The sequence below is a fragment of the Leiobunum rupestre genome, chromosome 1 (assembly GCF_980474605.1).
Source record: "Leiobunum rupestre chromosome 1, qqLeiRupe1.1.hap1, whole genome shotgun sequence".
In the NCBI taxonomy this organism is placed as follows: domain Eukaryota; kingdom Metazoa; phylum Arthropoda; class Arachnida; order Opiliones; family Sclerosomatidae; genus Leiobunum; species Leiobunum rupestre.
Window position 1 is genome coordinate 53,044,850 of NC_143384.1, and position 25,424 is coordinate 53,070,273.

The following is a 25,424-nucleotide window of genomic DNA, read 5'->3' on the forward strand; positions in this document are numbered from 1 at the left end:
TTTTTTCTTTTTTTTTCAACTTATGTTCTGCGTCTTCGCACAAAACTATCATACCGCCGTCCACTTCATCGTCTTCATGTTATGTTTTTGAGTTCATTTTATCAAGGATTCTATATTTTTAGAGAATCCTTGGTTTTATCGACGTAGCGTTCATGTTTTATTTTTCTTCGGGATGGAAGAGTTTGAAATCACAGATGAAACCTTTTTACCCAAATGTTCTATTGGAGAAAGTGAAAATGAAAAGTGTCATATAGTTACTCACAACGAGACTACCCGAGGTGTAACACACCGATTTTTTTCAAACTCGGGGGTTAAGTAGGCCTTAATGAATCATGAAAATTCTCAAAAGGAAAAGTTTCAACGGGCATCAGTTTTGCCATGGCAACCGAAAATGTTTTTGACAACACAAAATGGAAAATTCCTTACCGAAAATAACATGGGATTTTGAAAATTTCTAAATTTCCAAAACATTAAAATTTTTTAAAATGCAAAAAATCAGAAACAATTGATCAAAATTGACGAAAAAAAAATAAAATTTATCAAATTTTAATCAATTTTTTCAATTTGATGAAAATGGGTGAAAATGCAAATGATTCGATAGAAAATAAATAAAAATGGTTTTTATTGATAAAATAATCTTAAATGTGATAAAAATCATTGATAGAATGAGATAAATTTAACCAAATTTTTAAATAGTCATTAATTTTGATAAAATTTTATAAAATTAATTAAAATTGATATATTTAATAATTTATGGTATAAATTTTGATAAAATCGATATATTAGAACACTTTTGGATCAATTTTTTCAATTTGATCAAAATGGGTAAAAATGAATAAAGATAAATATAATAATAAATAGAATTCCATTGGCAAAATATTGTGCAAATAACATTAGATAGTTGAGTCAAATGGTATATTTATTCACTTTGTTCTATAAATCTATTAATGGAAAAGTCGCTTGAGGACTTAGGCCTATTAATTTTATGAAATTTTATCAAAGTTTATCAATATTTTTATTAATTTTATGAAATTTTATCAAAATTAATAACTATTTAAAAATTTGGTACAATTTTTCTCATTCTATCAATTTGATAAACACATGATTTTTATCACATTTACGATTATTTTATCAATAAAATCCATGTTTATTTATTTTCTATCAAATCATTTGCATTTTTACCCATTATATCATAAATAATATACCCCACCCCAAATTTATTTTAAATTTTGTGCAAATGTACACACAAAACTAAAAACGGATTTTTTTTCAAAGCCAATTTTGGATTCCAGACCTACAAATCTATAAACCCTCAACGTTTCAAGTAGGTAACACAAATGGTTCAAGAGTTATTAGCGCTTATGTCCAGGGGTACCGTTTTCCGAGATATCACTTTCAGAATCCGAGTGTTTCGGCAAAATTCTCTAATAAATTCAATTATTCTTATATTGACCCAAAAATTGACAAACATTCATATATTTGACCTATGAACACGTACACAAAATTTCGTTAGATTCCAAGAACCTTGGTTGCATGCCTAGGTGAAACAATATGGATAGCCCCAGCTCTAAAAGTCCCGCGATCCTATTCCAGGTTTTCGATAGCACCATGTAGAAAAATGAAACTTAGTTGCGATTACTACTTGTAGCTACCTTGTAGGGAGAGCGAATTTTAAGCTAAGCTGCCGACTGAAGACACAACTTAACTTATATTCCGATGTAATAATTCGAAAACCACGTCAAAAATTTACAAATTTTATTTGTTCTAACTAAATACGGCTCAGTCACAATTGAGCCCGATTACCAATTTTTACCTCGATTAGATGACCGAGTTTCAATGAATACAAGGCGATATGAAATGGCAGAAAACCTTGATTAAACATTCGAAGAGTTTCACCAGAAAATGCATTCTATTCATTCATCTCAGATGCTTCATAATGAGCAAAGAAAGTGCCATGTAGACGAAGAACCAGGCAAGGGTTGATACGAAACCCAACCACACTATTGAACTTTCCAGTCCCATTCCTTGGAACATAATCGCTTTGAAAGCTAAGTTGGGAAGCGTCATCGGAAGGAAATAAACCATCTTTTTTAGAACAGCAGGAGATGCTTCCAACGGCCACATTACACCTACGACCAAAATATTAGTTCACTTAAAATTTACCTTCTAGAACTTCTTTACTTTGAATGAATGAATGTAATATTTATCTTAAAACAGACATTTTTTGCTTAATTTGTTCGAAACTCACGTATCTGAAACAGTTTAATTTAAATACTAAAAAGTAATATTTCTTTCTAAATATAACCGTCGAAATATTGGAAAATAATATTGTAAATTATCGACCACAAGACATCGCCATTTTGATCAAACCCTAATCCGTACGACTGCTATCGTAGGTGTTTGAAAGATAGTAGTATATTTCCTTTTTACGAACATTGTTAGCTACATCAATATAAAACCATTTACTCCATCACTCAACGTAGGATAAATCGGCACCCAAAAAGTAAATTTAATGTACATATCTAAAGTAGACAACGCGAAGAGAGTAGGTTTCAAAATATAACATCATTGTTAATGGAATATTTACCTTTTTAATGAAATATGGTTAAATCGTTATTCACAATCGTTTGTTTAAAAATTTTAACGATAAATGTGTAAGGGTTGGTGCTCATACCGACATATTTAAAATCTAGTTGGGCTTTCTCTCCCTCATGAAATATTCAAACAGAAGCATCGTTATGTTGAAGTCGTACCGTCTTACTTTGTTGCAATGTATGAAAACATCATTTAGGATAAATTTTGGATACATTTATTTATTTTTATTAGTGTTTTTATACTTTATATAAAAGATAAATTACTTGCTGTCAAACTGCTTCTTTACTTATGATTATCGGTCTCAAAGATTTGCTTTAAATGTTAAATGATAGATGAGGAAGAGTTAATGATCCAGTTAAGCCAAAACCAATACCTAACTCGTGAAATATTAGTAATATATATTTATATATTAATCACAGTAAGGTGAATATGGAGTACCTCTATTGAACCCGATCTTATATTTTAAGAGGTAACAACCGTTTCTAACTGTTATAAAGGACTGAAACAAACACTCACCACAAGCAATGAAGTTCAGAGTCATATATCCTGAAATTGCAAAGATACCAGCAGTTGCACTGTCAGAGATGCTTGACAAGAAAATACCTATTAAGTTTTCTAAGGTTATATATACTGATGCAAACGAAATTATCAATATACAGGGTGTCTTAATTTGATCGGCCCAGGCGTTTTTCTCAAAAACTATAGTTGCTTGAAATGTGAAATTATCCGGATATAGTCTCTCGGGGAGGACCCTTTTCATTTAGAATTTTCAGAAAAATCGTGAAATCTTTCACCGTTTTGAAATTTTTATTTTTTGAACGATAGGTGATAGACGAAAATTTTCAATCAACAAGTTGTTTGGTCAAAAACGGACAATATTTCTTTGAACTAATACGTCATGAAACAAACTAGTTGGTAGTACCCAAAAAGGTTTACGTCTAATGAAAAAGAAAGTTAGAGAAACCTATCTAATTTGAAATGATCGTATGTTTGTAAAGATAAAAAAGGGACTGTTTTTTAAGCCAAATAATTTTTAATAATTTTTTAGAGAAAATTCAATTTAAATAGTAGAATTCTTATTTTGGGCAAGAATGTTGCAAGAAGTCGACGAAACCGTCTAATTTAGCCAACTGAATTTCCAACTTGTTTTTTTATTTTGCACTACTCAGTCGCTTAAAGTGTGGCTCCATTTTAGTATTTAAAGAGACACAGCTTCGTTTTAAAATCATTCTCTGAACGTACTCCAGCAAAATAAAAATAATGCCTCGTTATACCTGTGAACAGCGGTCCAGGATGGTCGAATTATACTACGGAGATCTTCAACGAAATGCATGTGAAGCTAGTCGATTATTTCAAATGTTGTATTCTGACATCAGATTGTTGTATTTATATACCCCGTGCACCGCCAAAGCATTAAACGGGTTACTCATCATCTGTCCTGGACAGTCGTCCAAATTACCACACTGACCTCCGTGCTGTCCGTGACTTTGAAAACGAAGGCAACGTTAATCACAGATTCTGCGGACCTGGCCATGACAACATCAACATGGAAGACACAGTCATCGCCTACCCTCGAGCAAGCATAAGAATGGCCTGTTCTGATTTGAACTTGTCAAACTATTACGTTTGGAGTGTCCTTGACCGTCATAACTATCACCCATTTCATGCCACGCTCCACCAAGCACTTTACATTGGTGATCAGTGACTTCGGCTGGATTTCTATAACTGGTTTTGTACTATGGCTGACGGAAACGAAGATTTCCTCCGTTTGATTCTTGTGTCCGATGAGTGCCAAAATAACCACATGTGGAGTGAGGAAATTCTTACTGGGGATTTCCTCAACACAATCAGGTACAATTCCGTTTAAACGTCTGGGTTGGTCTTCTGGGAGATCGCGTTATTGGGCCATTTTTTCTTCCGCGTCGACTCAATGGGCAAACTACCTGGCCTTTCTACAAAATGAAGTCGCAGACGAGTTGGAAGATGTGCCATTAGTCGACGTCCCACGCCTTTGGTTCCAGCACGACGGTGCACCTGCCCAACAAGAAAGACACGTCGTGCAGTACCTTAACAACTAGTTCCCTGGGCGATGGAAAGGCAAGAACGGTTCAGTACGATGACCTCCGAGGTCACGAGATTTCGCACCGCCGGACTTTTTCCTGTGAGAATTTGTCAAGGAGGAAGTGTATGAAACGCCTGTCACTAACGAAGAAGATCTACGGTATATAATCATCGCAGGGTTCCAACTCGTAACTCCCGAGATGGTCCGTGCTTCGTTTCTAAATATGCTTAGTCGCGCACGGATTTGTATTGCAAAACGGTGAAAAATTTCACGATTTTTCTAAAAATTTCAAATTTCACATTTCTAGCAACTAGAGTTTTTGAGAAAAACGCCAAGGCAGATCAAGTTAAGACACCCTGTATATATATTAATATTTATAAACGGATCCATGGAGAATGATTCAATTAAAGTCATTTATTAAAAAAACCTTTAGAGATATGACGTTAATTAGATTAAAATAATTAATAATTATAGAGTCAGGTGGTAATTTTTAGGCTTAAAGAGGGATCACGGTCCGAAAGCTCAAGGTTTTAATATAATTTTATTTTATTTTATTAGAAATAAATATTAAAAAATCAAGTATTCTGATTCTATATTAATTATTTTATTCTGATTCATTTAAAATTTACATGGATTTCAATATATAATGTTTATTTATAAGGCGTGAGCTTTCGACTAAATTGATAGTTTTGATTTGATATCCATGTGTTTCCTCTGTTAAATTTTTTATCTAAATTTTAAAAACCAAAAATGTATTATCATTATCGATGTTTTGCCGAAATTCATTTACGGTAAGGAAACTTATTTGGTGAGCTAGTTCATTTCTACCATGAAAGTAAGTATGGGTGCGCGTGTGCATCTCACCAAATGCTGTTCCTTGCATCCCTTGCGATGTCGTCAAAATGGCCAGAAGGACGACAGAGCCCTCTTGTGGCACTTTGAAGATGTAGAATATAAAAACCATCATTGAAATGGCACCCGTGATGATTTTCAACATCTCAGTGGCGTAGGTGGAGAAGAGCGTGTCCGCTTTCGAAGCGCCACACATTTGAATCCTTTCGAGGGCTCCACTGTTCTTCTCGTTGAGCTGTTTGGACACGGTCAAACCAGCGGAAAGGGCACTGATTAGGAGCATCAAGATTCCAGGAATCATGGCGTCCCCTGCATTTGTATCGTGAGACCCGTAAATAGTGGAAGACATCTAAAGCAGCAATGAAACAAACGTTATTCTAAAATCTTGCGGTGATAAGACAATCGGCCTACTATTATATGTTTAAAGATACGTATGACTTAATCAGAATTTTTGAGTAACTGATAATTTCTTACAGGACGACCGGTTTCAGATACCAAATGCGTAGTGCCATCTGTCTGGAATTATTATTATTCGAATTGAATTAAAATTTATATCGTTAACTAAATAAATTGTTAACCGATTGTACCTTATTAAAGGGATAATTACAAAAATTTAACACTGTCAGTAGCGGCGTTAGGAATGTTTTTAAGGTAGGTTAAATGCAGAATTTTTTGACACTTGAAATCTCTAATAATATTATTTGTTTTCATATTAAGACTAATCTTTGACTTAAAGGTATAAAATTAACCTTTTGTAGTTAAATACTATTGGGTCTTAATGATTTTTAAAATAGTTTTGGTGTACCTATATTGATAAAAAGAAAATGTTGACCCTTTTCATAAAATCTGCTCTTTGGAAATACTAATTGAGCTAGAGCATACCTTAACCTACACCTAGCCCCGCTACTGCATTCCGTCTATGATAGATGACATTGTAAAAGTAAGTAATATCAAGAATGATTTATCCTTAACTTAGAATATCTGTCCGCAGTAGCTATGCGTTAAGGATTTACTGATGTTATTCTCGGCCTACTGGGAGAGAGATAGCATGCGTTTCCCGGCGAGCCCTCTGTTTTCCCCCATTATCAAGAGCAAGATAAGGAGCTTTTCTACCTTAAATCCCTAAATGAACATCATCATTTTGTCAGTTTGCGTTGATTATATCTTTTAAGTATTGTTCCATTGAGGATGGGAAATCATAGTAACGGACACAGAAGATTTGAGTTATCTTAAGTTTTTAACCTTATTAACTGAATCAAATTCCAATAAAGTATACACGCTTCCATAAAAACCTGAAAAGATAAACAAATAATGACACACTTACGTCTAATGGAAATCTGGCAACCATCCTCGTTTTGTTAATGGAATCCAATAACTCTTCATAAAACGATTGATACGACTTCAAAAATGAATGTAAAAGTGTGTAGTATATTTGTTGATCTAGAGTTTTCAACAATATTAAGTTTATAGATTCTTGACTAGCTGTAAAACAGTAAAAAATACCCACTGGATGAATCAAAATAGCAGGAAACAGTACTACAATTCAAAGTCATTTCATCCACGTTCAATCGTTGTTGCAACTTCCCTTTTAAGCAATCCGAGAAGTTCTTCCCGATGTGAAGGAAAGCCCACGAATTACCGATTTTAACAGAATCGTATGCGTCTCTAAAACTGGCGACTGTCTGCAAATATAGCGTGTGACCAAAAAATATAATAATGCATTTAGTGAAAGCTACCTGCATTAACCACTAACTTTCTAAAACAATTATACCCGAAAATACGGCTTATTATGATTTGGATGCAATGTGCCAGTTAATTTATTTATTTATTTTATTTATATATGTACAATGGCAAAGAACACTAAGCCACAGTGGGCTTATTAGCGGTTTGTAACATGTCGAACAAAGAATGGGTAACTACATTAAAAAAAAAAGAAATATATGATAAACAAATCAAGCTAATTAAAATTAATTTTGGAAAATAAGAGGAGTAGAACTTCAAATATTATATTGATAGATGCACGTTTAATAGAAGACTGTTTTAGATATGAATTGCAGGATCTCAAGTGGTAGAGCGTTCCAATCATTGATTACTCGGCAAGTGAAATGGCGATGTCGCACCGAGCTTTTAACCAGAGGTTTCACTAATTTAGCTTTATGACCCCTTGTACGTGTATTGGAAGATAGTTCAAAAACTTCACAAAATAGATTATATTTCCGCGATTTAAGGAGACGTGAATATAACAAGATCATTTATGCGATGTTGAAGTACTGGGTCTACAAGTCCAAGAGCTTTATTACGACAGACGCAAAATTGACTTTGGCTAGAATAAGTGAACCGTAAATAATTTCCCATAAATTTTTCGGAGCCAAAATCAAATTCCGGTGAGTTAAAACAGTGATAGAACTAATACGCTTACTGATTTTTAAGGTATGGGAAGAAGAAACCAATCGATCGTCGGTTGAATCTCCGAGGTCACAAACCGAGGTAGATGAATTTATATTTGACCCGTTAATAGGAGTCAGTGGCGTAGCCAGAAATTCGTCGAGAAGGGGATGCAAATTTAGTACAGTCAAAGGTATGACCAATGGGGGTCTGGACCGAGAAACCCCCCTTGTCTACGCCACTGGTAGAAGTGGTGTGTATTAGCGCTTCCAAGGTGAAGAGCCAATGATTTTAAAGGATTGAAGCTCGTGCCAAGATTATTGACCAAACATGTAGTTGGTCAAGCTCATTCTGTAGGTTGAGGCAATCGCTACAAGCGACAACCGGCATAGCCAATTTCGTAAAGTCGGCAAACAGGTAAGGCGTCGCGTGTGAAATTGATTGCGGAAAATTATTTATAATAACGGAGAACAGAAGTGGACCGAGCACTGTTCCTTGAGGTACTCCCCTCGTATGAAAATATTAATTAAAAGAAAAGCCTTAAAGAACTACCGATTGGGGACGGCCAACCAGTAAATTCTTGATCCAAAGAAGAGCACAATTAGTAATTCTCGTGGTGTTTAAAACGGCAAGTAATCCGTCATGAGGAATCGTGTCAAAAGATTTACTGGGGGTCCAAAAAATTACATCGACAGGTTTTCCTTAATGTAACCATTTTGTCCAGTCAGTTGTTGCCGCAAAAAGGTAAGTAGAACACGACTTTCCAGGAAGAAATCAATGTTGGCAATTAGTGAAAAAGTCAATATCATTTAAGACATTATCTAAGAGTGAAACCTGATTTGTGCGATAACTCTAAAATTCCCTGGTTCAATTCGACTACCAGACTTATGTATTGGAGTAAGAATGGTTAATTTCCACGATCAATGTAAAAATCCCGTATTAAAACTACGATTTAAAATATGATTAAGAAGATCTACGAGTGACGCGATAAGACATTTTAGGAGAAAGGGATGTAATCCATCAGGTCCCGCGGGCTGATTGACATTTAATTTCCGAAGGAGCTTATAAGCAATAGCATGGTCACTATGAAAAATCGATAGCTTAGGACGATCATGGTCTGTTGGAAGATCGAGATTGATATTTGGGCGGTAAGAAGATATTTTAGCATGTTTATTAATAATAGAATAGAACAACGCCGGAACTAGTGGGGTAGTCTTGTAATCCCTTGTGTCAGAGAGGCATATAATGTGGTGGGCCAATGAGGACGACCACCTATTCCTCAATGTGATAATGTCATACTTCCAACCCAGGTATCCCGTCTCTACCGCCAAGTATCCCCCCGTTGACGTGGACTTTACACCTATCACGCCCCTGATTAATCCCCTGAATGAGATGACTGAATTTTCCCACACGTCACAATCGCTATTAAAACAAGTTCAGAACCTTTATAATTTAAAGGTAATTTAGGTTTATATATTTATAATTGATATCGTCAAATAGATTATACTAGATGGCACTGCAACTTTGGCCTAATTTGCCGTTGAGTACCGTATATATAATTTTATATATTTCTTTACTTCCTCGTTTGTCTTGTTTAAATTTATTAGATGGCTGTGATTTCAATTCCATTTCACACTCCGCTACGGATGAATTTTCGCAAGTGTTTCTCTGATGATGAAGGGCTAGGGCGTTTGAAATTAACTAGCACATTGGACTGAAATCGCACTTAGTCCTAAATGATATAATATAAACCTATGATAAATAGCCATATATGATCCTTTATGTACTTCATCAATTAATAACTGCGCTTAACTTCTAGCGTGATCATTTTAACTGGCAGGAGGTAGAACCGAGCACAATACCTTTGGTTAATCGGCGTAGTGCCGCCAGCGGTAGGCACAAGTAGGCACGTGCCTACGTTGCAAAATTTTGGGCCTACTTAGGGCCTCCATTTTAAGAACTATAGGCCTACTTCGGGCCTCCAATTTAAGAACTATAGGCCTACTTGGGGCCTCCAATTTATGAACTATAGGCCTACTTGGGGCCTCCAATTTAAGAAAAGGTGCCTAATTTAAGCCTACAATTTACGAAAAAGGTGCCTTCTTGGGCCCTAAAATTCATTGAAAAGATGACTAGTCTATTGAGAAGGTATAGATGACTAGTTGACTACCAGTTTTTTATTCCTGAACGGCCGGTAATCCCTGCTTTCCACTTTAGAAAACAAGCCCCGTCAGGGGCCCCCTTGCAGCCTAAAATGGTAGGTTAAGCGGTGTTAACATTCTGAGTTTATTTGTAAAGGGGGATCATTGTAATTCGGGGAAAAACAGCTGCTTCCATAAGCCGCACACGTTATCGTAAAACGTAAAAATTACATCAGACCTTAGCTCCCCTCCACCTCCTGGCAAGTTCAAAGAGCGAAATGTCTCCCCCCCCACAAGATGCAAATCGAGAAAGGGGGCCCCCGCACCTGACACCTGTTCGTCCGAGATCTACCGTGTTGTCAATAATGTCGTTTGTTGATAAGCGCAATATCGTCCAAGGGGTGGGCCTCCACCAGGGGGGTTAAACTGGAAAGCTCCAGCTTATTTGGGGGTTTGTGATCCGCCCACTGGGTCACGTGTTCGAAAGGCCGGTGGTCACTCTTATCTCAACGAAGTTAAGACATTATTTTTACCAGAGTTTAATTTCATATTGTGCGCTTTTTCGAAGCACTTCCCTACATTTCGAGTCTTCCCCAGTCAGTTAATTTAGTGTCAGTTTTGTTTTAATATTTTTGGCAGGAGCCGACTTCTACCTCCTAGAGGTTTAAAGAAACCGTACTGCGCTTATTTTATATAGTTAGTTGGCTTTTTTCAAGCTTTTAGTAGCTAGATATTTTGAACTAAACTATTGGTGGTGCCGAGGTGGGTACCATTCTTAAAATTAGTTTTTTTAAGACTATAGTGGTATCATTTTTAAAAGGTGTAATATCTGGAGTTTTTACTTTAAAATCTAAAACCAGAATAAGTTCCCGAAAGTTTATGTCGGGGGCCCAAAAACGCCCAAAATGTAAGAGAGAAGCGAGCATAGCTAGTAGTCAGAAAGACGCAATAGAACGATTTCTTTAACTGTCAGCTAAAATAAATAAACTGGATTCAGGGGAGACTCTAGGTTTCACAGAGACTGAAAACAGTTAAAAAAATGTTGTTGACGTTTTACCCAATGTCGATGTCAGTCCGGCTAAGTTCTAAATTCTGAGTCATCGGAAATTTTGGTTGAATCCTATAATAGAGCCATGAGTGCAAAGATAGACAATTCAAACGTAATTGCTTTAGATATTAGTTTAGATAAGGATTGTCTGCCGGTTCAACCTAACCTTGCGTCTTTTCCCAAAACCCTAATGGGTGGTAAAAACCGAGGCTTCAATTCTTCTTGGTACACCAAATACCAAATGCTCGAATATTCTGTAGCAAACGATAAAGTTTCTTGTTTTTGTTGTTGGAATTTTTTAGGTGGGAGAAATACGGGATTTATTGAGGGGTTTTCGGACTGGAAAAATATGGACAAAAAAGTTCGAAAAACACTTTACTTTGACTAAATCTTTACACCAACAGTCTTATAAAAATATTCGGACTATTTGGAATCGAAATCTCGAGGCTCAATAGTATGTCAGGTTGATCAGCATCATAAAACAGACGTTGCTAGAAATAGAGTACCTGCTCACGTGCAGATAATAGTACTGTGCGCCCAAGAAAATGGGAACAGGGGCAATTTCGTAGACATTTTAGATTTATTAAAAATAAATTGTCATGACTTAAAATCCAAGTGCGAAAGTATGCTAAATAATACTAAATACATAGATATCACTGTCCAAAATGAGCTGATTAACTTTAGTGGAAATTTTGTTAGGCGAATGATGGTAAAGGAGGTTATTGAATCAGGTTGTTTCTTTTCCGTAATTGCCGATGAGACTAGAGATAATGCGGGAGTAGAACCGTTGAGTGTTTGCATTAGGTATACTAGACAGGAAATTGGCGTAGTAGAGCGATTTTTAGCATACACAGATTTGCATAAGTTCGACTCTGAAAGCATCAGCTTGGGTATAATTACTATTTAGACGGAGAATGGACTGAAAATTGAAAATTGCGTTGCTCAGACTTATGATGGGGCCAGTGTAATGAGTGGGCACGTAAAAGGGCTGAGGGTCAAATAGACAAGGCAGTAGGTGCAAATTGTCTGTACGTCCATTGCTATGCTCATCGTTTAAATTTAGTTTTGGGTGAATACCGCTCCAATATAGTCGCGGTTAGGGAATTACTCGGACTAGTTCATGCGATCTATAATTTCCAAAGCAATTCATTTATTAGGAGTGAATGTTTGGATAATTCTCAAAAAGAGCTGGGTTACGAAATAGTTCTTAAAATGCCACAAAGCTGCGACACTAGGTGGTGGAGCAAAAAAAAAGATCTTCATTACTTCAGAAGTAGATTTGATTCTGTTCTATTAGCATTGGAGAACATGGTAGAAAATGGTAAACCCGAAGAAGCGGCCTAGTGATTATGGCTTTAGATGAAATATTAGGTTTTACCAACTCCTTGTCGGAATATTTACAAAGTTGGAGAGTCGTTCTAATTGAAGCTATCGCTATTTGCAAAGCTACCATAACTACCCTAGAGGAAGTAAGGAACCCCGAAAAATTCGACTTAATTTGGGACGAATCTTCTAAGTTAGCAGAATCCCTTTTAATCACGGTTCCCGATCGCAACACTACAGATTTAGCTTTAAGAAAACGAAAAATAATCCTAATCAAAGAATAAAGCATAGTGTGGTAACGTGTAAACAGGAAACCGAGACACTGAAGCAAAGACCTTAAATGAACAGTTGAGATCCACTTACTACCAAATAATCTATAAATTTATATCAGAAATGAAAAACCAATTTTTAGAAAATATTAGCCTAATTAAAGGAATAACTGCGTCTGACCCCGACTCGGAAAACTTTCTCGTAGAAAATGACGTCCTAGCCCGCTGTCAAATATACATTCGCTTTAATTTCGACCTAGATTCATTGAAAAGTCAAATTAAAATAGCCAGATATTTAATAAAATCGAAAAATTTGAAAAGCGTAACAGACTGTTATCACTATCTAATGACGATGGAAGGTGGCTTTCCCGACTTAGTTAAGTACTATAAAGTTGTTCTGTGTATTCCCGCGGCCAATACTATTTCTGAAAGAAGTTTCAGTTCTTTGAATAGAATTGAAACTCGTCTACGGACAGCAACGCGAGAGGATAGACTTTCCAACCTGGCCACATTATTCATTAATCGAGATTTATCAAATCATTTAAAAGAACATCCGATGTTAGTGGTTGATGAATTTGGGAAGAGCTCTAATCGTAGAGTGTCATTCATTGAGTAAAACGACTTTAATATATAAAATAAGGGATTATTATTAATTGGGGATATTGGATATCTAAATGTTGGTTAAACTGGGGGACAAGTTAAAAAATTAGTATAATTTTAGCTTCACATAATTTTGCAATAAGAAACACGGTGAACTCTTTCAAAACGGAGAGTTTAGTTAAAAGAAAAAACGTGAAATTATCGATTGAAATTATTGCGTAGAGGGGGGCCTCTAAATTCATCGGTGCCTTCTTAGGAAAAAATCCCGGCGGCGCTAATAATCGCCCCAATGCCACGAACTACAGAGACCTCGAAAGCTACGGCACATCAACCGAATAAAAAACATAAATTGAGCGCAACAGAACATTTGACGTAGGAGGCCTTTGCGGGGTTGCCATGGTCTAGTGGTAATGGTGTTCGGACGATAATTAAATGGTTGGGGGATCGATTCTTTCTCGAGGCAGATGACGTTCTTCACTCTTAAAGTTTCATAAATTTTTGATTATTGATCGAAAAGTTAATAAAAATTTATTCCTCGACGTTGGTAAATGTTTTTTAAAATTGTCGTTTTTCTTTAAATACTTACAACGGACACACGACTCCTGTCCAAGTGCTTGACAAATGTCTCTCCTAAGTTGCTGCGGCTGATGTCACAATCTTCGTTCACGACAGAGATTGGAATGTCGTGAAGTCGGCTTCCCACGCAAACAAAATAAAAAAGGAGAGTTGCGATTGGGGTCAATATTTGGAAAATTAGTTCTGGCTTGTTCCTCTTGAATAATATCAAATTTCTTCCACACAAAACCAGGATTCGCTGCAAGAAATATGCCGAATACGTCTTCACTTGATGTCTTTTTATTAATCCCACTGTTGCATCGCCACGAGCAATGCCCACGTTTAATGTGTTAGTGAGGCCAGTTTCGGTTTGCTGTAAATTTATTTGAAGTTTTTCAGAGGCAGTTTAAGATTGAGCAATTATTGAAGAGCCACACTGGGGTTTGTATTTTATTACTTTCTAATGTGAGCTCTGGAAAAATATGATAGGGCAAAAATTTATAAATATGTTTTAATGTATGAGTGCTGTTTATTATCTTCCGCCGGTGAAATTTTAGATTAACGAATTTTGTTAGACTTCAAACTAATATGAACAATAATAATTAGCTAAACACCACCAATGGCCCAAGTCAGTTTTAAAACCATTAATTCAAGTGCCCAGGTTGAATTGCGTAAATGGTGTTGGAAAGTGCTTCATGCCACACGAGTCAATCGCTTTAAACACTCGCTATTACTGATTATCTCAGAACATTTTTGTGAAAGGGAAAACCTCTAAGCTCTCAATTTAAATTAATTATTATAACTGTTGGTTAAAGGTCTACCTGCACAAGGGCGTATCCAAGATTTTATTTCAGGGAGAAATTTCAAGGGGAGGGGTGCTGACGGAGGTTTCACTGACTTTTATTAGACACCCCCAGTCATCAGCATTTCGGGGGGGGGGGTTGAACCCCCAAACCCCCCTTAAATACGCCCTTGCACCTGCACCCAATTTTTTTAAATATTTTATTAGATTATGTATTTTTCTCAACACTGTCAAAATGGCATTTTAAAATATTACTTGTTTTATAAGTTATTCCAAATAGAAAATTTGAATTATAGCAGACAAACTTCCGCTTTCAATTGACCCGAAAACATGAAATCTTGAATGTATGACGTAGAAGTCAAACAAAATATATTTTACTTAAACCGCCAAATTGGCTAGATCATGATTACGTATGGCAACGTTTGGCTACACCCTAGAAATTAAAAAGCCGAATTTCCAGGACAAGTTATGTCGCGTAATACGATGAAAACATACTAAACATTAAGAAATAGAGGGCTCTGATTACCGTATCATGGTTTTAAATACCAGTGGATGAAACTATCTTTACCCCATCTGAATGAAAGAAACATTTCTACCATGGAATAATTATTTCACGGTTGGCGCACTGTAGTCTAATTTAGTACATTAGCCACACGAATTCAATCTTATTTAAATTGCACTAGTTATTACATCGCTTCTGTTAAATCTGGTGCGATAATTTAAAAGATCCGCTATAAATATGCAACTTTAAGATCAATCAGTTTCTCACCATTTGGTGATTGTTTTCCGTTGTGGTACTGTCTTGATAAAATAAATTGAAAAAGCATTTCTCTAAACTACGGCCACCAAATGAATCCATTAAAGCTTTTGGAGTGGCTTCTTTAAGTATTCGGCCATTTCTCATAGCACTAATCTGAAAAAAAAGGGTGAAATAATATTTTGCAAAGAAGACGAACGATGAAGCATTTTCGCACAATATTCTGAGATATTATGACAACTAACACATACGCAATATGGCGGGTTTCTGAGCCTTCTCATGTGTGATGAGAATTGTAGAAAACCACCGTTATACTGAAGAATGACAAAGTATGAAATGCGAATAATTTAAAAAGACCAACGATTTGGGAGATACCACGCTTTATTAGGTATTTCAATGATCTTAATTATTTCTTCTTGATTTACGTAGATGGCAAGATTGGGAATGGTTAATTTGTTAAAGTGTTGGTTGCACGAAAAATCGATAGTAATAAAAAAGAATGAAGCCCAGGACGTTTTCTTTCCAAAAATGTCATTATCAAAACCAATTTCCAATCCTAAGTGTATTAACTTAGAGTCCGAAACCTTTTTCGTTCCCCAAAATCCTGACATTTTCGGCGAATTTCTCTCCTCCGTAGCGCGAGCAATTTGGGGCAAATCAAAGGTGTAGTTTTATTCCTAAAATAGAAGGAACGGAAGTGGAGGGATTCTGTTTACTTGTTGTAGTTCTCAAACCAGAGGTTTTTAATCATAATATTAGGCTTATTATCGAAATAATTTTTTTTACGCGCCCGCGATCCGACCTTTTGTGAAGAATTTAGAAGGAGCCTTCGGTTTCATATCGTTTTTCTACCACGTAGCCTTGTGTATGCCTATTTCAATTACTACTGCGTAGGACTTTTTCCTGAGTGTTAAATCAACCTGAGTAGAAGGAAAGTGAGGGTGTGGCTCCGATCCCGGGGTCGGGGTCAGGTTCGGGATCGGGGTCCGGGATTTAAGGGGTGAAATGAGGGTAAAATCGTCGAAAAGTCAATGTATTTAGGGTATTTTTCGCGACGATTTGTTTTCTCATATATCAACGAAAGACACTTGAACGTATATCTTATCAAGTTTAATCGTACGGAATAAGTTGAAATGATGTAAAAATTGATAACCTAGGCGACGCGTGCGCAGATTACCCCGGGGGACGCGGTTAATTTGAATTTAAGAGTGTTTTGACGTCATGGAATATTCGTTGTTAAATAAGAATGGAAATATTTTTAAACTTCATTTTAATATCATTGTAGTATGCTTGACACTTGAACCAATCTCACGAGTATTTCTTAAAACGAATATCTCGATTGCGTTTTATCGTACGAAATAAGTGGAAATTATGTAAAAAGTTATAACCTAGGAGATAGCACGCGTGCGCGGATTACCTGGGAGGCGCGGATTGGCCGGCCGCGCGGTTAATTTGAATTTAAAACATGGATTCCCTCTCCGAAATAATTCATGTACCCAAAATTGGACCTCAAGTTTTTTTTTTCTTTTAGGGGAATCTCTATGGGAGTTTAACATTACAATAAAGCTAATAGGTCCAGTTTGGGGTACTTTTGGTCCGAAATGGGGAACATAGGGCCGAAAATGGTGACTTTGGTCGTTTTAAGGGTACTTTTGGTCTATTTTGGTCCATTTTTGGGTACATCAGAAAAGCAGTTGGAAAAACGAAGAGCCTTATTTTTTTTCCACCCATCTCCAAACTCCAAAAATTTATTGCTTTCATTTATTTATCCCTTCCGTAGGTATAAAATAAGATAAAAACCACTTACCTATATTTTAATTACGGTAAATTAAAAATACTTAATTAGTGTACTAAGTTACGTTTAAAAGAACCTTTTGTAACAATTCCAATATGTAAATATAGGTATAAGGATTGAAAAAATACTTAAAGTGGTTTTACTGATAAACTCTAAAGGAATTTAACTTTAAAGGGTATCTTAGATTATTGTTTTTAATTTTATTCAAGTTGAAAACGTATTAAGAGTCCTTCAAAGTACTATAAAAGGATTTTATTTACGAACTTAATTCATATTTTCTTCAAACTTTCAATTCGCTTTTATTACTATTTAAATACGGTAAAATATAATTCTTATACACAAATATAGTCAGAAAGATACTATAAAACACTAAAATTAAAATTAAATTAAATTTGTGTGGATAAGATTTGTAAATATTTTGAAACTAATAACTTTCACGCTTTATTTAAGTCAAGCCAATAAAAACAATTACCTATATTTTAAATACGGTAAAATATAAATACATTTCCGATATGTAAATAGGTAGAATAACACTATGAAAAGTTCCTTTTTCTTCTTTTAATACGACAACACACAACTCTGATACGCAAATATACAGGGTCTTTTTTTTTGCTCGGAAAAGTGTTTTTTTTCAAAAACTATTTATAGTACCGATTTCAAATTTGGAAGGTCAATTCTCTATACCGGGGGACATCAGTTTGAGAAATTTGAGCGTTTTCGGTAATGTTTTTCACCAATTTTGAAAAATTATTTTTCGACCACTAGGTGCGAGATAAAAAATTTCTATTATAAAGTTGTAGGCCGTCATCGAAAACCCTTAAAAATTGTTCACTCGACGAAAAACAATTTATTTATCAGTGAAAATTCGAGCTTGAAAAATTTACAAGTTGGTGAAGCCAAATTACGATTGTTTGAAACGATAATTGAAACCGAATTACCTAATCCAGTTGAAACTTTGGTTAAAAAAACGACCGGATTTAAAAAACACGAGGCTGTAGGTCAATCCTAAACATGCATTGGGTATTTAAAGGAAAACTTTGGGAGATTATTATCAGTGTTTGATAATATTTCGAACAATGCCTCGTTATTCAGTAGCTGAGCGTACCGAGATAGTTGCCATTTACTATGGAGAAGCAGCGCAAAACCCTAGAAGAGTGACTGAAATCTTCGCAGAAAGACATCCAAATGGAGCACCATCTGTAAATACAGTAAGACGAGCAATTCACGATTTCAATCAATTTGGTAACTTGCAACCTAGGTTTGGCGGATTGGGTCAACCGGATTTAGACTTCGAGAACAATGTACTCGCGTACTTTGTGGCATATCCTCGTCACAGTTGCGCTAACGCCGCTGCTGATTTGGGTTGTTCTGCAAATCGTGTGTGGAAAATTCTTCGTAAGAATCGCTATCACCCATACAGAGCTACGCTCCACCAAGGACTAATTGACGGAGACCATCAAAGACGTTATGAATTTAGCAACTGGTTACTAAATGCTGTCCAAGAAGATAGACAATTTTTGCGCCATGTTTTGTTCTCCGACGAAGCGTCATTTTCTAGAGATGGGCCCTTTAATCATCAAAACAGCCATCTTTGGTCTGACATCAACCCACATTGGGGTTTTGAATATCATCACCAGGTTCAATTTGAACGGGTCAATGTTTGGGTTGGACTTGTTGGAAACCGTTTGATTGGTCCCTTTTTCCTGCCGACGAACCTCAACGGCCAATGGTATTTACATTTTCTACAGAACGAACTGAGTGACGCAATCGACGACCTTCCATTGGCTGAAAGACGTCAGTTGTGGTTTCAGCAAGATGGCGCCCCTCCGCATTTTTCCCGGCAAGTAACTGAGCACCTCAACAACGAGTTTCCTGAAAGGTGGATAGGGAGAAATGGTCCAGTGCATTGGCCAGCAAGGTCACCTAACCTAACACCGCTGGATTATTTTCTCTGGGGATTCGTTAAAGCAAAGGTATACGCCACGCCCATTGAAACTAGGGAGGAACTCATTAGACGAATAATCAGTGCTTGCCGAGACGTCACACCAGAAATGGTAGAGAAAGCGTTTGAGAACTTAATTGTCCGCGCACAAACCTGTGTTGCAGCCAATGGTGATATTATTGAAAATGTTTTGTAAAAAATTATGTGAATAAAATATCTGCATTTAAAAACCAAACGTGTACATTTTTTCAAGTGTGAAAACTCTACTACGTTTGTATTGGACTTGTTCCCTTTTCAATTATCGTTTCAAACAATCGTAATTTGGCTTCACCAACTTGTAAATTTTTCAAGCTCGAATTTTCACTGATAAATAAGTTGTTTTTCGTCGAGTGAACAATTTTTAAGGGTTTTCGATGACGGCCTACAACTTTATAATAGAAATTTTTTATCTCGCACCTAGTGGTCGAAAAATAATTTTTCAAAATTGGTGAAAAACATTACCGAAAACGCTCAAATTTCTCAAACTGATGTCCCCCGGTATAGAGAATTGACCTTCCAAATTTGAAATCGGTACTATAAATAGTTTTTGAAAAAAAACACTTTTCCGAGCAAAAAAAAAGACCCTGTATATATACAGAGTTAAAAGATAACGTTAAAGTTAGAACTGTACTACCGAAATGAGCGAAGCTTTTTTTTTGAGATACACAAACATCGGTGTCGACCCGAGGCCTTAGACACCAGCACACACACAATAACTGATTAATCAGGGTGAGATATGTGTAACGGCCACGCCAATGGGGGGATACGTGGGGACAGGGGTGGGGACACCCGTGGCGGAAGTATCCCGACCACCCGTTGGGGGATTGGTAGTCGTCCCCACACGGCCTTCCACAAACTCTGCCTCCCGGACGCCTGGGATTACAGGAGTGAGCCACTACTCCCGGCAATGAGCGAAGCTAATGAGACAAGTTACAATAATAAAGCAGTTATTATATACGCATTAATAAAAAACATGATTATCGGGTTTATTTAGTAAAAAGACGTTTCCCGATAATCTATCCGGGTAAATGCATTGCGGGTCGAGAGTCCTCATCGCATTATCTCGAACAGTCAGAGTGTGCAATAACTGGTACTATAAAAGGATTTCATTTACAAACTAAATTAATATTTTCTTCAAACTTTCAATTCGTTATAATTTGAATTTAAATGAAAACATCATGGATTATAGGTGCGTAATCTACTATTAGACCGAACGGATTAAAAAATACTTAAAGTAAGTGGTTTTACTGATAAACTAAAGGAATTTAACTTTAAAGGGTATCTTAGATTATTGTTTTTAATATTATTCAAGTTCAAAACGTATAAAGAGTCCTTCAAAGTAATTTAAAAGAATTTTATTTACGAACTAAATCCATATTTTAGAAGTTAGTTTGTATGAAATACTTACTAATACCTGAAAAATGGACTTTAGAGTTGACAAGATTTGTAAATATCATTTGAAACTAATAATTTTCACGCTTTATTTAAGTCAAGCAATTACATTTTTAAAAATGAAAGAAGTTAAACAATATAAAATTTTTTAAATATTGTAAATATTTTTAGGTAATAAAGAAATTAAGAAATGTTTTAATTAAAATATCTTTCATTTTCTACTACATTTTTAAAAATGAAAGAAGTTTAACAATATAATTATTCTAATATAATTTCAAAATCAGGTATTATTTAAAGTACAAATGCATAATTTAGTGAAGCAATTCTTATTTAAATACTTTTATTTAATTAATTTGTGTATCTGAAATGTATTAATTGAAAAATAAGTGGGGTTTACTATTTATCACGGTTTTTTATATATATATATATATTGGAATTGTTGCAAAAGGTTCTTTTAAACGTAACTTAGTACATTAATTTATTTTGGAAGTTCAAAACGTATTAAGAGCCCTTCAGAATACTATAAAAGGATTTCATTTACAAACTAAATTAATATTTTCTTCAAACTTTCAATTCGTTATAATTTGAATTTAAATGAAAACATCATGGATTATAGGTGCGTAATCTACTATTAGACCGAACTAATTAAAAAAAATACTTAAAGTAAGTGGTTTTACTGATAAACTCTAAAGGAATTTTGGAATTTTCTAGAATAGCAAAGTAAAACTAAAACGTAAACCAAGTTTAAAACGAAACTAATAACTGGGAGAAAGGTTGAAGTAAGTAATTTTTTTTGATTTTTCGTTTTTTAATTTTTGAGTTCCCTATATTATTATAAACTAAATTAAATATAATTTTTGAAAATTTGTGATAAAAGATCTGCTCCTTCGTGTTTTACATATATTTAAAAACTCGAGATTTTAATGAATTGTTTTCAAAGCATGAAAAATATAGCAGATCCTTTGATTTTAATTGTAGTTAGTAGTTACTTAAATAAAGTCGCTAGCTGACTTGGAGCTGGTGTAGTTAAATTTTAAAAATGTGTATTTTAAATTTTGTTTGTAAAAGTTTTTTTTGAAAAAGTTTAGTATTATAGTTTAAATTTATTAAATAAAATAAAATATAAATTATACATTTGGTTTAGTATTTTACTATTGCAAGTAAAATTAATAGTAATTTCAATTACTTTTTTAGTTTTTTTTGACAAATATGCAAACTATTTAGTTATTTCAAAAACCAATACGTCGAATTATTTGGTATTCGAAATACTATTGGTTAGTTTTTATATCTTTAATTTTATTTTTCAGAACAATTTCTCTTTGTCTAGCTTCTTCTAACTTTAATTTAGATGGCCTTAAAGCCAAGTATTTAACAAATTTTGTAACCAAGTAGATGGAGCTTTAAACAATTTTTCAGTCATGTAGTCAAGGAAATGTTCAAATATACGTGTATTTGGTCATTTTGATGGTCAAATAGCCCAGTATGGAACTGCGAGATGATAGTCAGACATTGAGACGCGGGTGGCGCCCGTGCCCCAGCGTCCGCGCCCTCGCCCTGATGGTGCCCCGAGCCTCCGTCGACGTCTGAAATGTGAAATGGGGCACCGACGGGGCTGGCGCGGATTCATTGGATCAAGTATTCCGTTGATCGCGGCTCCCCGGTAGCCTCGCGAATCCTACGGCCTTAAGGCTTGGACGAAGGCCAAACCATCGCGCCCGAACAAACCAAGAGTTTCAACAGCCACAGTATTTGTCGTTCTTCTTCCTTTCAGCCTAGGTGGCGGCCCAGAGAGGGGCAGTTGAAGACGAAGCCAAATACGATGGCGCGAGTGGGTCGGTGCCGGTGAAATCCCACACCACCGATTTTTCGCCCGACCATGGTACAAGGGACAAACCATCGGGACGTTTCCCATCGTCCCGAGACAACCCAGTGGGCTCGAGGATCGACGGGACTCCAGCAGAGACTAGACCACTAGGCAAAATGTCAAACTTCCCGCCACCCGCCAATTGTAATCCTATTCTAGCATATCGAAAGAAATTGTCTAATTCAAACTTACCAAAAAACTAATTCTATGACATTTTTAATTATTTTTCTTTTAATTATTGATATAGCTTAAAAAATAAGTAATTGTAATTAATATTGAAATAAATTGTCTAAATCAAACTTCCGGCCAAACTAATCCTATTACATTTTTAATTATCTTTTTAATTTTAATTAATTTAAATATTAATATAAATATTCCTATTATTATATTCCTATTATAACATATCGTAAGAAATTGTGTAATTTAAACTTGTAAACTTCCCGACACTAAACTAACTACTCGATGTGTAGCTCCATCTACCATGTCGTCGCTTTCCACGACGCCGACGACAAACAAACAACACTTAACGACATTCCGTCCAAAGAAATAGTGTAACTTCGAATATATATTCTATGTGAAACCAAAAATGAAATATTACTAAGAATCCTAACAGAAACTTACAATATTAGCGTCCTTTGCTTCTTCGATGTAGTGCGTTGTCATAATAATCGTTGTGTTTTGGGTAATGGCGAGATGGACAAGTTGCGACCAAATTTCGCGGCGTAGCAAAGGATCGACTCCTACTGTGGGCTCATCTAGGACCAACAACGGAGGATTGTGAAGCAACGCAATAGCCAGAGACACTCTTCGCTTTTGTCCGCAACTGTAATGAACACAACCCAGCCTTGCAATAAAATATAAACGCTACATATGTTTCAGGGGAGAGAAAGTGCTCACTGAAATGTTACATTAGAAACCAAATTTTAATACTGGAGCCTAATTATAATTTACTTTAAGAAAGTGGCAGTTCATTACCGGTTTTCTTATTTACAATAGTCCTCGCCTGAAAGCAAAATCCACGTAACTATATACACAAGTCTTAGTACTGATTAATATTTTAATTTAGTATTTCTCATTTTTAATAGAATGATTATTCGATTAAATAGAATATAATTTAAAAAAATATTAAATGAAGGCTAGTGTTGATATTATAGTTTGATAACGGTGGGAGTAGTGGCGTACTTCTGTAATCCCAAGCGTCTGGGAGGCAGAGTTTTTGGATGGCCGTTTGAAGAAGACCACCAATCCCCCAATGGGTGGTCGGAATACTTCCGCCACGGGTGTCCTAACCCCTGTCCCCACGTATCATCTCCCTTTCATCCAGTGTGGTGTCCTCCAACGAGAATCACCCTTAATTTGGTCAAAGCACACAGTGGTATTCTAGGTAACGAGAGAGCGGATGCGTTGGCCAAGAGCGCATTAACGAAACAGGTGATCCATTCTATTAAACCCGATAAGGGTAGTATTAAAAGTATTTTGAGGGACATTACCAAGAGGCATTGGCATAGTAGTTGGAACGACAGCAATAAAGGCAATGTTACAAGCAATTTTATTCCTAACGTGGGCGACAATGCGATCAACCCTAACCACTTCTCAACGCAGATTCTCAGTGGTCACGGCAAATTTCCTAGTTACTTGCATAGTTTAGGACATGTGCTCAGTCCTGCCTGTGGTTGGGGGTCAGATACCGGCAAGTCTGAGCACTACTTAATTAATTGTCCTCTCACTCTCCATCTGGTCCCTAGGGGCAACCTTGGAGATATGAAGCTCGCAGAAAAGATGGTTGTTTTTGAGAAAGTTGTGCGTTTTATAACTAGTAACTTCGGGGACATATGTCCAGGTTGATTCCTTGTTATTTTATGGTTTTTATTTATACTCGCCGTTTTAGAGGTTTTTAACTCTTCGCCCCTTTTTTACAGGATTTATACATGTTCTTTGTGCTGTGGTTTTACTTTTTACTTTAAAAAGAAATTGCGGGATGCGTGATGATGAACATGCGTGATATGATACAAACTAGTTTGTATAACTTGTGGTACCCCCAGTAGTGCCTAGCGGAACTGGGGGTACATAAATACTATAATCTGATGTCCCCACGTATCCCCCCGTTGGCGTGGCCGTTATACATATCTCGACCTGATTAATCAAATGGACGAGAGTACTGAATTGTCCCACACGTCACAATCGACTAAAAAAAATAGTTTGATAGCGAAATATTGCATCTTGCGGAATATTTGTACTCTGACTATGTTTGCTGAAGATGGTGCAACGCAACACTTTAAGGGGCTTTAATCCCTTTTATTTTATGAGGGCGCGCGTCACATGTTGTTATTAAAACGTGCCACGGAGCATGCTGGGATGCAAATAGTGCTGTGAAGCATATTCAGAGTAAATATATTTATCGTTGCTACTCTTTGTTACGATAATAAATATTGAACTTTTTTGAACTCTCCATACTGAAATACACAATTTAAATTAGTTACACTATTGTGTGCTTTCTACACCCAATAAAATTTTAAATATTTTCCTTCATTCGTGTTTTTCTTTAGAAATGTATATTTGACCATTTCATTGTTATATTTTTCATATTTTACTTTACCTTAAATTGTCCACGCAAACATGGTCAGGAGGGAGATGTAATATATTTCTCAATGTTTTTATTCGGTCTTCGAGATGGGATGTTTTTAAAAGGTTCAATTTTCCAAAAAGCCACAGAGTTTCATTCACGGTGATGTAATTGTGAAGTGCCAATTCCTGAAAAGCAAATTCGATTTCAAGTCTTAATTTAAATTATAAAAACGTAAACAAAGGCAATTGATCTTATGTTCCAAATATCATTAAAGGAAATCTTGACAGATACTGTATTCATTTGCCTTAGGAGCTTGAACAGTCGGTTATGGCCCTTGTATTACGTGCTTGGTCTTCTGTACTCTCTTCAAAATTAACGCATTTAAAGTTTTGGGTGTTTGGCTTCAACCCAGATTTTAGCTAAATATTACCGACATT

At 35.8% G+C, this 25,424-nt stretch overlaps 1 protein-coding gene across 2 annotated transcripts in view; it reads right to left on the reverse strand.

Annotated features, from left to right (window-relative positions):
* Window positions 1-1,911: 1,911 nt before the first annotated feature.
* The window catches only part of LOC149963239 (ABC transporter G family member 20-like), a 31,815-nt gene continuing 8,302 nt past the window's right edge, over window positions 1,912-25,424 (reverse strand). For both annotated transcript variants that reach the window (XM_090170521.1, XM_090170522.1), the window contains exons 3-11: window positions 25,018-25,172; window positions 23,043-23,244; window positions 15,402-15,545; window positions 13,862-14,203; window positions 7,017-7,191; window positions 6,834-6,949; window positions 5,522-5,858; window positions 3,112-3,198; window positions 1,912-2,129 (exon numbers count right to left, since the gene is read on the reverse strand). In XM_090170521.1, coding sequence (XP_090026647.1) covers window positions 1,918-2,129; window positions 3,112-3,198; window positions 5,522-5,858; window positions 6,834-6,949; window positions 7,017-7,191; window positions 13,862-14,203; window positions 15,402-15,545; window positions 23,043-23,244; window positions 25,018-25,172 — 1,770 coding nt within the window. In that variant the 3' untranslated portion in view covers window positions 1,912-1,917. The remainder of the gene's footprint in view (window positions 2,130-3,111; window positions 3,199-5,521; window positions 5,859-6,833; window positions 6,950-7,016; window positions 7,192-13,861; window positions 14,204-15,401; window positions 15,546-23,042; window positions 23,245-25,017; window positions 25,173-25,424) is intronic.